Source organism: Eubalaena glacialis, chromosome 18 (assembly GCF_028564815.1).
Source record: "Eubalaena glacialis isolate mEubGla1 chromosome 18, mEubGla1.1.hap2.+ XY, whole genome shotgun sequence".
NCBI lineage: Eukaryota > Metazoa > Chordata > Mammalia > Artiodactyla > Balaenidae > Eubalaena > Eubalaena glacialis.
The window spans coordinates 837,718-851,807 of record NC_083733.1 but is presented as its reverse complement, the minus strand read 5'-3'; the positions used below and the strand labels follow the sequence as shown (position 1 = coordinate 851,807).

The following is a 14,090-nucleotide window of genomic DNA, read 5'->3' as shown; positions in this document are numbered from 1 at the left end:
TTCCCATGTGTGGACGTGGATGTGTCTCCACTGACCGAGCACTTCTGTCTTTCCTGACAGGTCACAGTGTGTCATCTTGTCCCACACGTGGTGACACTCTTCTCTTTCTCCTCTTTCCCGTCTGTACTTCATTTAGATCATTTCCATTGACTGCTGTCTTTGCTGCATCTAGTCTGTTCAGTGTATCCAGTGAATTCCTAGTTTCACATAATGTACTTTCCAGCTTATAATGGTTCTCTTGCAGTTCCACTTCTCTGATGAAATCCTTGATCATCCCCCATTTCATTCATCTTTTCTGAATTTCTTAACCTATTTATTAATTTAAATTCCTTGTATGATAATTCCAACATCCGTATTGAGGGTCTGCTTCTATTGACTTCTTTCTTAGTTATGGGTCACATTTTTCTCTTTTCATACATGCTTTATAATGGGGGCGGGGTTGTCTTTAAAAGAACGATGTAATTTTCTCCCCAAAGAGGAGTGCCTTTGCTCTGTCAAGCAGCTAAGGTGAGGAGCTAATTACAAGTGTGCGATCAGGGACTGGGGCAGGCTGGGGCTGGCTGCAGCGTTTTGGATGCCTTGAGGGGGAAGGCTGTCTGTGTGGGGTGTGCTGAGCACGCAGCACCCCGCGCTCCCCGTCCCGCCCTGACCATGGGCTCATGCGGTGGCTGCACGGAGAGAGCCCCTTCTCTGGAAGATGAGGGCTAACACACGAGCACGTTCTCAGCATGAGCTGAGAAACTTGAAGCATCTTTATATTAAAATGAGAAACACCTGTTACAGAGTAAGATACAAAATTCATATGACTTCTTCGGATAAAACAGCAGACGCCATCCGTTCCCCTGTGCGCTTGCCCGCCTGCCAGACACTGTGCTGTGCTCAGGCCTGCCTGGCCCCTCGTGCAGCTTCGTCCACCCTCGTCCGCGTGGCTGCAAAAGCCTGAGGTGCCACCTCTCCCCTGACGGCAGATCCGAGGCCGGCCCCCAGGCCCAGGGCCCACTCCTCCCCGATCCTCTTCCTCCTCACGGGCCACCCCTGAGGCCAGATGCCAGTGTCCCCTGCACAGTGACTCCACGGAAGGTCCAGGCGCTTGTGTCACCCTGTCAAAGTGAGACCCCCTTTGAGACAGGAGCCGCTTGCAGACCCTCTGATGCTTAAGAAAAGGGGGGTCCTCTGCTGAGAGCACTCGTCTTGGAACCGAGGGTCCGTACGTGTCTGGGCATGCGTGTCTTCTCATCTTTTTGCTGTGTGCTTCCTTTTTTCTCTTTAGGTTTGGGAAAAGTTCTTAAGCTCTGAAACTCCACGGATTAATGTATTTATGGCAGTGCCTACCATATACAGCAAGTTGATGGATTATTACGACAAACATTTTACCCACCCTCATGTCCAGGATTTCGTGCGTGCAGTTTGTGAAGAAAAAATCAGGTAAATGAAAAGAGTCCACCTTCCCATCCGGAAAATCAAATATAACTTATTTTTAGTGAGTCAATTCTACTAAGTTTTAGGAAGCAGTATTTTTTCTTTGCTTTAAAATGTGTATCTACGTCTCTCTCTATGTATCTGTGCTCCCGACGCAGCTGCCTGTATTCTGTATCCGTGTCTCTGTTCTACTTCTGGGTCTTTCTGTCCCTCTGTCTCTGTCTGTCCGCCTGTCTTCCGGTAGAGTCTGAAGGACGAGGATGGGGAAGTCCTTTCTGACCCCACATCTGCTGGCTCTCAGCCCTGCCCCCTCCCCGACCCCCTGCAGACACCCTCCCTGACAGACATGTGGCTGTCTGGCCCCTTCGGCGGCATGGGGTTTGCTCTGCGTGTTCCCACGAGCCTGCCAACTGCAGCTCCTCTCTGCTCGTGGTCACGCGGTTCATCTGCAGAGCACACAGAGGTGAGCAGTTTGGCGGGTCTTCACAGGCACGATGACACGTGCGCCTCAGAGGTGTGACACGTGTGTCTGTGGCAGACACAGCCTTTAACAGTGCAGCGAGTTGGCGCTGGACAGCCACGAGCTTCATGGCCTCTGTGCGTCTGATTCCTGGTCCTCAAGAGGAGCTCAGGAAAGCCCTCCGTTTCCGGGAGAGAATTCCCAATTAGCCAAGACGAGTACTTCACCTTGTCCTCTGCTCCCATTTGACCACTCTTTGCTCCTTTTCTGGAAAGACGTTTTGATGGAACTAGAGCCCTTTTCTGAGGGTGCCACTGCCAGCACCTCCCTGGACCGGCCTCCCACGAGGCGCCATGGTGGGGCTGGGGTCCAAAGCCCAGCCACCAGGACAAGAGTGGGGTTGGTAGCACGATGTACCCAGACCTCAGGAGCCAAGGGCAAGAATGAGATCAGAGAGGGGAGATCAGGGTGACTCCGGGTGACGGGCCCTCAGACCTCAGCAGCCGGGCTCCTGGTGGGGAGGGTCCTTGTGCCTGCACCTCCGTGGGGGGAGCACGGGGTGGTCGTTGCTCCGGCCCCCACTAGAAGCAGAAGCGCCTTCCTGCGCACAGTGCTTTCGGGCCACGGTGCACGCCGAGGCTCCCAGATACCAGATCAGTGTCGCTGTCACGTGAGCCGTCAGCGCCAGGCAGTGTTCGTGGAGGAGCCCCCGCGTGCCCCTCACTGGAGACTGCCTGCTTCCGTCTCCCCCTCCTCCTCCTCAGACCCGGTGGTGTTTTGTCCCTAAACCAGATAAGCCGTCACCACCTTACTCTTATCACTGCTCTTTTGTGGGGCTGTTTGTGGACATTGTTTGCAGAGCGTGCCACCAGGAGCCCTCAAATCACTTTCCTTTTCCTGTGATTACCCCTTCCTTGTGAAGACCTACTTACATTCTAAAACAGACCCAAGATTCTTTCCAAAGAACAGAGTTAAATTTCAGCCCGAACTGCAGTTTTAGCCGTGAGTTAAAAGGTGACGGTGACGGGGGTGCTGGGCGCGTTGGCTGTCACCGGGCTGACGAAGCTGTGTGCTCCCGAGAGCTCAGGACCTGTGGTTGTGCCGGGCAGGTTGATGGTCTCGGGCTCGGCCGCGCTGCCCCTGCCTGTGCTGGAGAAGTGGAAGGGCATCACCGGCCACACGCTGCTGGAGAGGTACGGGATGACGGAGATCGGCATGGCCCTGTCCAACCCCCTGACCGCAGCTCGCCTGCCAGGTACGAGTGGCGCCCGCCAGCTGTGTCCTCCCTCTGCTCTGGGTCCTCGGGTGGGCCAGTCTGTGGAGGATGCTCTCCTGTTGGGCCACGGTCACATCCGCAGGGTGGCAGTGTCCTTCCCAGATGACCCAGACGCCGTGTGCTTGGCAGGGCGCCCCCTCCCCACCTCCCAGGCCGGGGGCTGCTTCCGTCCAGACCAGGTCGCCCGCGGCCCAGAGTCTCCCATGCAGGTGTCCTGAGCCACACAGGCCGGTGGCAGCGGGAGAGATGGCAGGTGTCGGGGGCAAGGGAGGAGGGACCCCCCCGCCTGTGCTTGGGGACCTGCATGCGTCTGGATGGCCTGCTGCTCTAGACGGGTTCCTGCCCTTTGGTTTTCCTGTCCCGCCTTCTCTAGGCCATTCCACATAAACAGCCTTCACGTCCCGGGTCCCTGACAGGGAACCTGCAGGCAGAGCCTGAGGCCTGAGACGTGAGCCTGTTCCGTCCTGGGCCCTTTTCCAGCCCTCCCGGTCAGTCCCCTCCAGCTTGTCCAAAACACAGTAGGCGTCATCGTGTGCCTGTACTTGCCTCTGTGTATCCACTTGTCTTGCATGACAGTGAAAGACACCCTTCTGGTGGGCAGGTCTCTGAGTTTTCAGTGTGTCTGCCGTCACACTCAGGTAGACGAAGTTGAATCATCTCCAGAGCTTCCCTTTTTCGTGGTCAGCGCCTCCTCGTCCGAGGCCGGTGAGCATGTGCCTGGTTCCTCTCCTTGTAGCTGTGCGTTTCCTGGAACGACACAGAGGCACAGCCTCCAGGACCTGCCTTTGGGTCCGGCTTCTCACACTTGGCAGGACAAGCGTGAGACACATCCTATGCCGAGCAGCATCTTCGGTGTTAACCTGTCCGCCACCGAAGGACGCTGGGTTGTGTCTGGTCTTGGACAGTTCCTAGTCGGGCCATCGTGAAGGTCTGCGTGCAGGGTTTTGTGTGAATGCGTCTTTACGTCTCGTGGGCAGTCGCCTCAGAGTACAACTGCTGGGTCAGAAGCGGGTGTGAGCTTGACTTTCTAAGAAGCTGCAAACTGTCCACACGACAGCCCCGATACTGGGCTGATCTTACCCCTCTGATGGCCTTGGAAAAGTCCCACAGACAGAGCAGGTGTTCACACTGTCGGATTAGGACACCCTCTGTCAGGCGGGGGCAAAGGCTCCGGGACAGAGGGACCTGCGCCCGTGCCCTAAACCTGAGGCTTCTGGGCAGAAATTCTCGAATCTTAATTCGCTGCAGCTCTTCAGGCTCCGGGTTCTGCTGTGGCTGTGCGTTGGCCTCTTCTCGGCACCGGAACCAAGCGCCCGGGGTCTTTTCTCGCCCATGAAGCAGGCGGCTCACAGTGGGTGCACGGCTGGCTCTTTGGTTTAGAAACAATGAAGGAAGTAGCTGTCAACCTTGAATCCGGGAGTGAGTCCCTGAGTGCCGCTTCCGGAGCAATCAGGCTGTATCCTCTGTGCCCCTGACTCCTGGGCCGGGCTGCTTCCAGCCGGGACTCTGGGCTGGTCCGGGGACACATCCTGCCAGCCTGGCCCATCACAGGTTCCCTGGAGGCCCGGAGGGGCGCGTGGCCTGAAGGAGACTGTTTGCCCGGCTGAGGCCCCGGGTGGTGACCTGAACTGCTGGGCCTGACATGGGCTGATAGGAGGTTGCTATCAGATGTTGGGCTTGCCGGACAGGCGCTCCAGGACCCAGTGAAGCACAGTCACCCGCCCCAGAGGCCGGACGGAGCCACAGGACAATTAAAGTCACCTGGCTACAGCTCACACCTGTTATAAAAGGAGGCGGAAGGATAGCCTGCCCTTCTGACTACAGCCAGCCTGTTGCCCAATGGACACCAGGAGTGCACTCAGTCCCTGCGGGTGTGGGAGGGGCCCGTCCCGTGCTGTGGGAGGGGCCGTGTCATGCCGTGTGGGAGGGGCCGCGCCACGTAGTGTGGGAGGGGCCGCGTTCACGCGGACTGGGAGGGGCCACGTCCACGCGGTGTGGGCGGGTAGCGTGCACGTGGCGTGGGTGGGGCCGCGTCACGCGGCGTGGGAGTGGCAGTGTGCGCGTGGTGTGGGAGGGGCAACGTGCACGTGGCGTGGGGGGCAGCGTCACACGGCGTGGGAGGGGCAGCGTCACGCAGCGTGGGAGGGGCCGCGTCCACGCGGTGTGGGAGGGGCCGCGTCCACGCGGTGTGGGAGGGGCAGCGTCACGCGTTGGGGGAGGAGCCACGTCGTCGCGGTGTGGGAGGGGCGGCGTCACGCGGTGTGGGGTGGGTATCACGCGTTGTGGGAGGGGCCACGTCCTCGCGGTGTGGGAGGGGCAGCGTCGCGCTGTGGGAGGGGCCGCGTCACGCATTGTGGGCGGGGCAGCGTGCACGTGGTGTGGGAGGGGCAGCGTTACGCGGCGTGGGAGGGGCCGCATCCTCCCGGCGTGGGCGGGGCAGTGTGCACGCAGTGTGGGCGGGGCAGCGCCACGCGTTGTGGGAGGAGCCACGTCGTCGCGGTGTGGGCGGGGCAGCGTGCACGTGGAGTGGGAGGGAACGCGTCACGCGGCGTGGGAGTGGCAGCGTGCACGTGGCGTGGGCGGGGCAGCGTCACGCATTGTGGGCGGGGCAGCGTGCACGTGGTGTGGGAGGAGCCGCGTCGCGCTGTGGGAGGGGCCGCGTCCTCCCGGCGTGGGCGGGGCACCGTCACGCGTTGTGGGCGGAGCAGCGTCACGCATTGTGGGCGGGGCAGCGTGCACGTGGCGTGGGAGGGGCAGCGTTACGCGGCGTGGGAGGGGCCGCATCCTCCCGGCGTGGGCGGGGCAGTGTGCACGCAGTGTGGGAGGGGCAGCGTCACGCGTTGTGGGAGGAGCCACGTCGTCGCGGTGTGGGCGGGGCCGCGTCCACCCTGCGTGGGCGGGGCAGCGTGCACGTGGCGTGGGCGGGGCCGCGTCACGCGGCGTGGGAGGGGCAGCGTTACGCGGCGTGGGAGGGGCCGCATCCTCCCGGCGTGGGCGGGGCAGCGTGCACCCTGCGTGGGCGGGGCAGCGTCACGCGTTGTGGGAGGGGCCACGTCGTCGCGGTGTGGGAGGGGCCGCGTCCACGTGGTGTGGGTTGGGCCACGTCACGCGGCGTGGGCGGGGCAGCGTCACGCATTGTGGGCGGGGCAGCGTGCACGTGGTGTGGGAGAGGCAGCGTTACGCAGCGTGGGAGGGGCCGCATCCTCCCGGCGTGGGCGGGGCAGTGTGCACGCAGTGTGGGAGGGGCAGCATCACGCGTTGTGGGAGGAGCCACGTCGTCGCGGTGTGGGCGGGGCCGCGTCCACCCTGCGTGGGCGGGGCAGCGTGCACGTGGCGTGGGCGGGGGCCGCGTCACGCGGCGTGGGAGTGGCAGCGTGCACGTGGTGTGGGAGGGGCAATGTGCACGTGGCATGGGGGGCAGCGTCACACGGCGTGGGAGGGGCAGCGTCACGCAGCGTGGGTGGGGCCGTGTCCACGCGGTGTGGGAGGGGCAGCGTCACGCGTTGGGGGAGGAGCCACGTCGTCGCGGTGTGGGAGGGGTGGTGTCACGCGGTGTGGGGTGGGTGTCACGCGTTGTGGGAGGGGCCACATCCTCGTGGTGTGGGAGGGGCAGTGTGCACGTGGTGTGGGAGGAGCTGCGTCGCGCTGTGGGAGGGGCCGCGCCCTCCCGGCGTGGGCGGGGCAGCGTCACGCGTTGTGGGCGGGGCAGCGTCACGCGTTGTGGGAGGAGCCACGTCGTCGCGGTGTGGGCGGGGCCGCGTCCACCCTGCGTGGGCGGGGCCGCGTGCACGCGGCGTGGGCGGGGCCGCGTCATGCGGCGTGGGAGTGGCAGCATGCACGTGGTGTGGGAGGGGCAGCGTGCACGTGGCGTGGGAGGGGCAGCGTCACGCAGCGTGGGAGGGGCAGCGTGCACGTGGCGTGGGAGGGGCAGCGTCACGCAGCGTGGGAGGGGCAGCGCCACGCAGTTTGGGCGGGGCAGCGTGGGCGGGGCAGCGTGCACGTGGCATGGGAGGGGCCGCGTCCACGCGGTGTGGGCGGGGCCCCCCGGGCGGGGCCCCATCTAGGTGGGTGTAGGAGGCTGGCCCTACCTGGTTGACCCTGCTCTGTTACACCCACTGGGGTAGGGGCGGGGGGTTCTGGGGTCTGAGCAGCTGCTCTGTCCTAACACAGCAGTCTCTGCCGTTTGTAGACTTCACTTTAACAAATCATAGGTTTGTCTCTGTGTGGAGATTTTAATGCCACTGTTGTGGTAGTGGTGCTGTAATTCTGTCAGCGTTTTTTTTTTTTTTCCATAAATTTATTTTACTTTTATTTATTTTTGGCTGTGTTGAGTCTTCGTGGCTGCACGCAGGCTTTCTCTAGTTGCAGTGAGCCGGGGCTACTCTTCACTGTGGTGCGCAGGCTTCTCATTGCGGTGGGTTCTCTTGTTGTGAAGCATCGGCTCTAGGCGTGCGGGCTTCAGTAGTTGTGGCTTGTGGGCTCAGTAGTTGTGGTGCATGGGCTTAGTTGCTTCGCTGCATGTGGGATCTTCCCGGACCAGGGCTCGAACCTGTGTCCCCTGCATTGGCAGGCGGATTCTTAACCACTGCGCCACCAGGGAAGCCCTGTCAGTGTTTTCTTTATAGACATTCTTAGCAGTTCAGGTCTCATTGAATACGATGGACAGTCCTGACTTCCTTAGGATGGGAGAGGGGCTGGAGGTTGAATCAAGCACCAATGGCCAATGATTTAATCAATTGTACCTGCATAATAGAACTTTCATAAAAACCCGAAACAAGGCTGGTGAACACGGGTTGGTGTTGGAGTGTGATGTGCCTGGAGAGTGTGCAAGTTTAGAGACTCCCACCCACCCACATACTTGCTAGAGGTATCTCTTCCATCTGGCTCTTCCCACCTTGCATCCTTTGTAATGAACTGGTATTCTAGGAAGTGACCTGTTTTCTTGGGTTCTGAGAGCCGCTCTAGCAAACCGTTTAATCCCAGGAGGGGCCCAGGGAACCCCCAGTTTGCAGCCAAGTTGTACAGAAGTTGTGGGTAAGTGGGGACATGCCCCTGTGACTGTCAGTCCTGTGGGACTGAGGGCAGCCACTCACCTCCCTGGAGGCCACAGCAGATCCCGTAGGGTTCCCTTCTCCACAGCATCTCCCCGCATCTCCCTGTGTTCCCAGCGCCTGGATGGAGCCTCTGCTTCCTCCTTTCTGCAAGTGTTACTGAACTGAGCCAATTTACTGACACTGGGTTGTGGTGAAGGAAAGTGCAGGATCCAAGCAAGGAGACCAAACGGCTGGTGCTCAAAGGACCCAGACCCCTGATGGCTTTCAGGGAAGGGCTATTAAAGGTGACGTTTGCGGGGAGGGCTGCAGATGTGGGGCATTCTTCTGATTGGTTGGTGGTGAGGTAACAGGGTGGTGTCCCAGGAATCTCAGTCATCGGCCTTCTGGTTCCAACTAGTCTGGGGGTCTCAGCCTGTAGTCACCATCCTCCACCCGGGTGGGGGCCTTAGTTCACGCAGAACAACTCCAAGATGTGCGTCAGGGTAGTGTGTACGTCCCTTGAGGAGGAGGTACGACTCTGTCTTATTACCGATGTATTGTTCGAGCTCTGAGGTAACTGCTTTTCCTTTGTTTCTGTGTTCCTCCATTTCTCTCATTAGTAACTGCCTCAGTCTGCTCTCTGGAACTCAGGGAAGGTTTAGGAGACTAAAGTGTCTTTTTACAAACACGAAGTGAGGGACATGGAGGGGCTTTCGTACTCCGAGGATCCCCAGGGCTCACACGTCAGGAGGCGTCGCCGTCTGGAGGGCTTGGGCCTGAGCAGGCGTCACAGCACTGCGGGGACGAGAGCTCAGAAGAAAAGGGAAGAAGAGCAGGTTTCACTCCTGAGCGAGGTGGTTGCTTGTGCTCAAGATTCTGTACTTAGTTCAATGAAGTGCCTTCTGATGAGATCATCACGTTCTGCCTGATGGCTCAAGCTGTGTTCATGGGACTCTTTACTTCTGGCACATAGTAAAGAAATCATCGTGACCAGTCTCAGAAAGTGATAAATCAATTCACAGTACGCCTCCTTCACACAGCACGAAATCCTCTCACTGCCTGGAACACAGGAAGGCGGACCATCAGCCCAGTGGGCCCGACCCATGTCCTCTTACACATGGCCTTTCTCTCCTGCACTTTATCAGCCCATTTCTTCCCTTAAACCTTTTGTTCTGTGGCTTTTACACACACACTGAGGGCTAAAACCTAGGTCAGCCTGCTGACATTTGGCCATAAAATATGAGTAATTGGAAGTGATCTGAAGACCTTGGAAAAAATCTGCAAGATGCACGGGCCTGGTCTGTAACCAAGCAGTCAGAGCTGTGGCCCCGCCGGTCCTTATCAGACCATGAGGTCCAAGGAGGAGCGATGCAGACGACAGGGCTGAGACAGACTCTTCACTGGAGACAGATCCAGAGGGAAGCTACGACGCTGAGGTCCGCTGGGAAACACATCCCCAGTGTCGGGACTGTGGCCGCCTTGGCCCCGGGTCCTGCAGAGCCTGCAGGAGGGCAGGGCTTGGACCCAGCTCATGTTCACAGCCTAGGTCTTGTCTCTGGTCCTCGTGTCTTGTCTGCAGCTGAGGTGGAACACCCCCTTTTCCAGGCTGTCTCCGGTCTTAAGCGTCCTGGCACTCGTGCAGACCCCAGCCCCAAGTAGATGACCCGCAGGAAGAGAGGAGGATAATGCGTGGCGGTTCCTTTCATACACAACATCCAGGGGGCAGGTCCCCGGAGAATGGGTTAGTGGTTGCTGGGGTGGGGGGAGATGTGACAGCTGACGGGGACAGGTTTCCTTCTGGGCTGCTGGAAAGTTCTGGAGCTAGATGGAGGTGACCTTCTGGGCTGCTGGAAGGTTCTGGAGCTAGATGGAGGTGACCTTCTGGGCTGCTGGAAGGTTCTGGAGCTAGATGGAGGTGACCTTCTGGGCTGCTGGAAGGTTCTGGAGCTAGATGGAGGTGACCTTCTGGGCTGCTGGAAGGTTCTGGAGCTAGATGGAGGTGACCTTCTGGGCTGCTGGAAGGTTCTGGAGCTAGATGGAGGTGACCTTCTGGGCTGCTGGAAGGTTCTGGAGCTATAGATGGAGGTGACCTTCTGGGCTGCTGGAAGGTTCTGGAGCTATAGATGGAGGTGACCTTCTGGGCTGCTGGAAGGTTCTGGAGCTATAGATGGAGGTGACCTTCTGGGCTGCTGGAAGGTTCTGGAGCTATAGATGGAGGTGACCTTCTGGGCTGCTGGAAGGTTCTGGAAGGTTCTGGAACTAGATGGAGGTGACAATGGCACAATGTTGTGAATGTGCTGAATGCCCCTGAATCCTGGGCTTTATAATGAATAGCTGCATCATATATAGATTTCACTGTAGTTTTTAAATCTTTGGAAGCAAAAGAGAAGGAGGGGAGGAAGGAGGAGGAGGAGGCGGCGGTGGCGGCCCCCAGGACCCCAGACAGAAGACGGGCTGAGGAGGACAGGGCCGCACCATCTAGCACGCTGAGCCCTGTGTCACAGACGTTTCCGAGCGTGCGGATCCCAGAGTGCTAAGCAACTCGTGGAGTTTGCCAAGTGGGCTTCCTGGGACTTTTCTCCTGTGACAAGTCCTCATTGATAACAGTTAAAGGTCCTGAGACCTTGAAGTGAAGCCTCAGACACTTGGCATTTGGCCCTGGAATCTCTGCCCCGCCTCAGCTATTCATTACAGTGGCCGCGGGGACTCCACTGCGGCCACCACCTGCCCTCACCTTTGCAGGTTCAAAAGCTGATTATAACCACACAGGGGTGAAGACACTGAGCCAACCACAGGCACCTAACAAGTGAGCCAGGATGCTGGCTACATCACCCCTGCCACGAGGACCCGCTCACCCTCTGGCATCCGTCCCACTCCAGTCCCTCCCCAGCGACAAACCGCGGTCATCTGTGCCCTGACCGCTCAGTCGGGTGCTCCAGTGAGATAGAAGTGCCCTTGCATCTTGCCCTGGGTGCTGGGCGGCCCTCCCGAAGTGCCCTGAAGGCCCTGTAGGGCATTCGGAGCCCTGGCTGCTGCTCTGCGTGTCCCACCTAAGGCTGTGCTCTTGGCTCCTGGGGCTTCGCCCCTCTGTGTGCACGTGACAACGGGGCAGGACCCCTGTGTGCGCACATCATGTCCATGCGGGGTTCCCATGCGTGTGCACGTGACATCCCCGCGGGATCCCCCCACCTCCGTGTGTGCACGTGACGTCAGGCAGATCCGAGCACCTCAGTGTGCAGCGCTCTCCTTCAGAATCCTGCTGACCGCCTCTTTCCCTCGTGCCTCCCCGCCCCTTGCAGGCTCTGTGGGGACCCCGCTGCCCGGCGTCGAGGTGCGCATTGTGTCAGAAAACCTGCAGAAGGACGGCTACCCCTACGTTGTCCACGCGGAGGGAAATGAGGAGGACACCAAGGTGAGCCCCTGTGTTCTCTCTGGCGGCACGTGGGCATCACACGGCCACAACCACCCTGCAGGCCGATGGCAGAGGTTGAGGCCCCACCGCTCGGGGACGGCCCCTGAACCGCGGCGCCACGGCTGGCCTTGACTCAGGGCGCTGCTGGTGTTGTGGGCGTTGCCTGCCGTGTGGATGGTGCAGAGTGAGGCCCAGCAGGGCTCCCCGCGCTCAGCCAGGCTCCTCCTGGGCTCTGTCCTCTGGGCCACGTTGAGATGGGTCCTGATAGCCTCAGCTAGGACAGCCCGAGTTAAAGCAGAGATCGTTGTCGGCAGGATCTTGTCAAAAATTCTGCGCTGGCGGGACGCTGGCACCCACTCGGAGTGGACGCCGACAGTGTAACCGGCCCCCAGCCTTGCAGTCGCCCATTTGGACAAATTCACGGAAGCTGTAAACGGAGGTTCCCCACTTGGGAAGTCACTGTTCCCTGCTTTCTGTCTTGTTCTAAGATCCGGAGGGGAAGGGGAAGAGAGGACTGCTGTTTTGTTTCAGTGAGGATTTTCACAGCCACAGGTCTGCTGGTCAGAAGCGATCAGGGTTATAGAAGAGGTTCGGTTTTGGTAGGAAGTGAAATTTTGATTTAAGAGACTGTTTTCTCCACAGCGGATGTCCATACTCTTGACTTCTGTTACCCTGAGAAGTTCTAAAAGCTGAAAGTAGCAGTGATCCTGTCTCTCACTTGTGCCGGGAGGGGCCGCGGACAGGCCCTGCCCTTGTGGGCCTCGGTCTCCAGTGGGAAATGGCAGCGTTCAAGAGATGGTTGTTGAATGTCTTAGCTCGAGAACGTAGGTGGAACTTGGGTGGGTTTTACTGTAATTTTATGAAAAATGACATCAAGAAGTATGTGTTCCGTCTACCCAAGAACCTCTCACCTGGATCCTCCTTGCTGGGCTCGCGCCCTCTCGGCCTCTCCTCCCAGATGTGATGGTCCTCCCCACCAGCCTTGCTCCCGTCCACGGTGTGTGGGCAGCTTTCAGGGCGGCCTCAAGGCCCCTAGCCATGGCTGTCGCTCCCTGCCTGCCTGCTGCCTGGGCTCTTGCATCAACCCGGCTGGTCCAGGGCCGTCAGCCATGCCCACGGCTTAGGGCCCTTTTCTGGCTCTTGGCCTGTGCGGTCCTCTCTGCCTCCTCGTGGACTCCTGCGCACACCCGAGTCACCTGTCCCAGCGTCCAGCCCTCCTGGCAGTAATGGGGCTGCCTCCCCCTGCTGGATGCTCAGTCCGCCGGCTCGGGGTGTCGTTCCAGGGACCCCGCGTGGGAGGAGGGCCCCAGCAGAGGAGCGTCGGGGGCATGTGGGTCCATCAGGCACTAGCAGCACAGAGGGCGGGGGGGCCCCTGCACCGCCCTGCCTGAGCGCCTGTCATGCTGGATGTGGCAGGGATGCTGCCAGAGGGAGGTGCGGCTGGAGAGCGTCTCCCTCCTCAGTCACACCAAAGTTTAACAACTAGGGGCAAGCAGCCGCCCCCTCACGCGGCTCCCGCTCGGGGCTGTAGGGGTTTCCTCACTGAAACGCGCTCAAAATAGGAGGTGGCAGCCTGGCCCTGAGCATCTTGACGGTCAGAGAAGGAAGCGCGTGGTCCACGGCGTGGGGGCTCGGGGGCAGTGGAGACAGAGCAGGGATGACGATCCGCTGGCCACAAGCCAGGCCCCATAAACGTGAAGGTAAGGGGACCTGGAGCTCGCAGCGGCGTGTTCTAGAACGTTTCCAACTCAGTCGAGGAGTCAGTGAGACACACGGTCCAGAATGGAGCCATCTCCATGGCCGATGACGGCCCGGGGCGGAGAGCGCAATCACAGGCCGGTTGCCCCTGGGGGCTGGGGTGGGCCTGGGCCTGGGCCTGGGCTCGCTCCCCCGAGCTGGTCAGAGGCCACCGCCGCCGCCCCCCGCTCGCCCCCCGCTCCCCGCTGCCGGGAGCGCGACAGGGGCACTCCCCACCTCCCGTGCGCTTTCCCCGGCTCCGGCTCCGTGCGGAGCGGCAGCCCAGGAGCCGCCTCCCGGCTGGGGGTATTGCTCACCGCCCGCCCCCAGGACCCTTAGCGGGGAACAAGGCCAGACTCCAGACTCAGGCGGGCGAGACCTCCGTGGAGCCTCCGCCTGGGTCCCCGCGCTGCGCAGGACGGGCGGGACGGGGTGCGCCCCGAAGGCAGGAGAACCGGGCTCAGGCCTTGCTGAGGAAGCGCCTGCTCTCGGCTTCTGTGACCTCACAGGCACTCCCCCTTGCTGACGGTGGCAGTGAGGAGGACGCCGGCTGCTCGCCTGGCCTGGAAAGTGCTGGCTCTGTCCCTGCGGGGACTCCAGCGAAAACCCGCCAGCTCTCTTCTGATCGCCGCCCACGCTCGTCAGGTCCAGACGGTAGGGACTCTTTCATGTTCTGAAATCAGGGGGGCTGCGGGCGATGTGGCTCAAGGTTTTTGTTAACATTTAATTGGAAAGCACTTCAAACTTACAGGA

At 60.2% G+C, this 14,090-nt stretch overlaps 1 protein-coding gene across 1 annotated transcript in view; it reads left to right on the top strand.

Annotated features, from left to right (window-relative positions):
* The window catches only part of ACSF3 (acyl-CoA synthetase family member 3), a 60,028-nt gene that overhangs the window by 20,087 nt on the left and 25,851 nt on the right, over positions 1 to 14,090 (top strand). Inside the window, exons 4-6 of the mRNA XM_061173445.1 lie at positions 1,271 to 1,425; positions 2,989 to 3,134; positions 11,488 to 11,600. Coding sequence (XP_061029428.1) covers positions 1,271 to 1,425; positions 2,989 to 3,134; positions 11,488 to 11,600 — 414 coding nt within the window. The remainder of the gene's footprint in view (positions 1 to 1,270; positions 1,426 to 2,988; positions 3,135 to 11,487; positions 11,601 to 14,090) is intronic.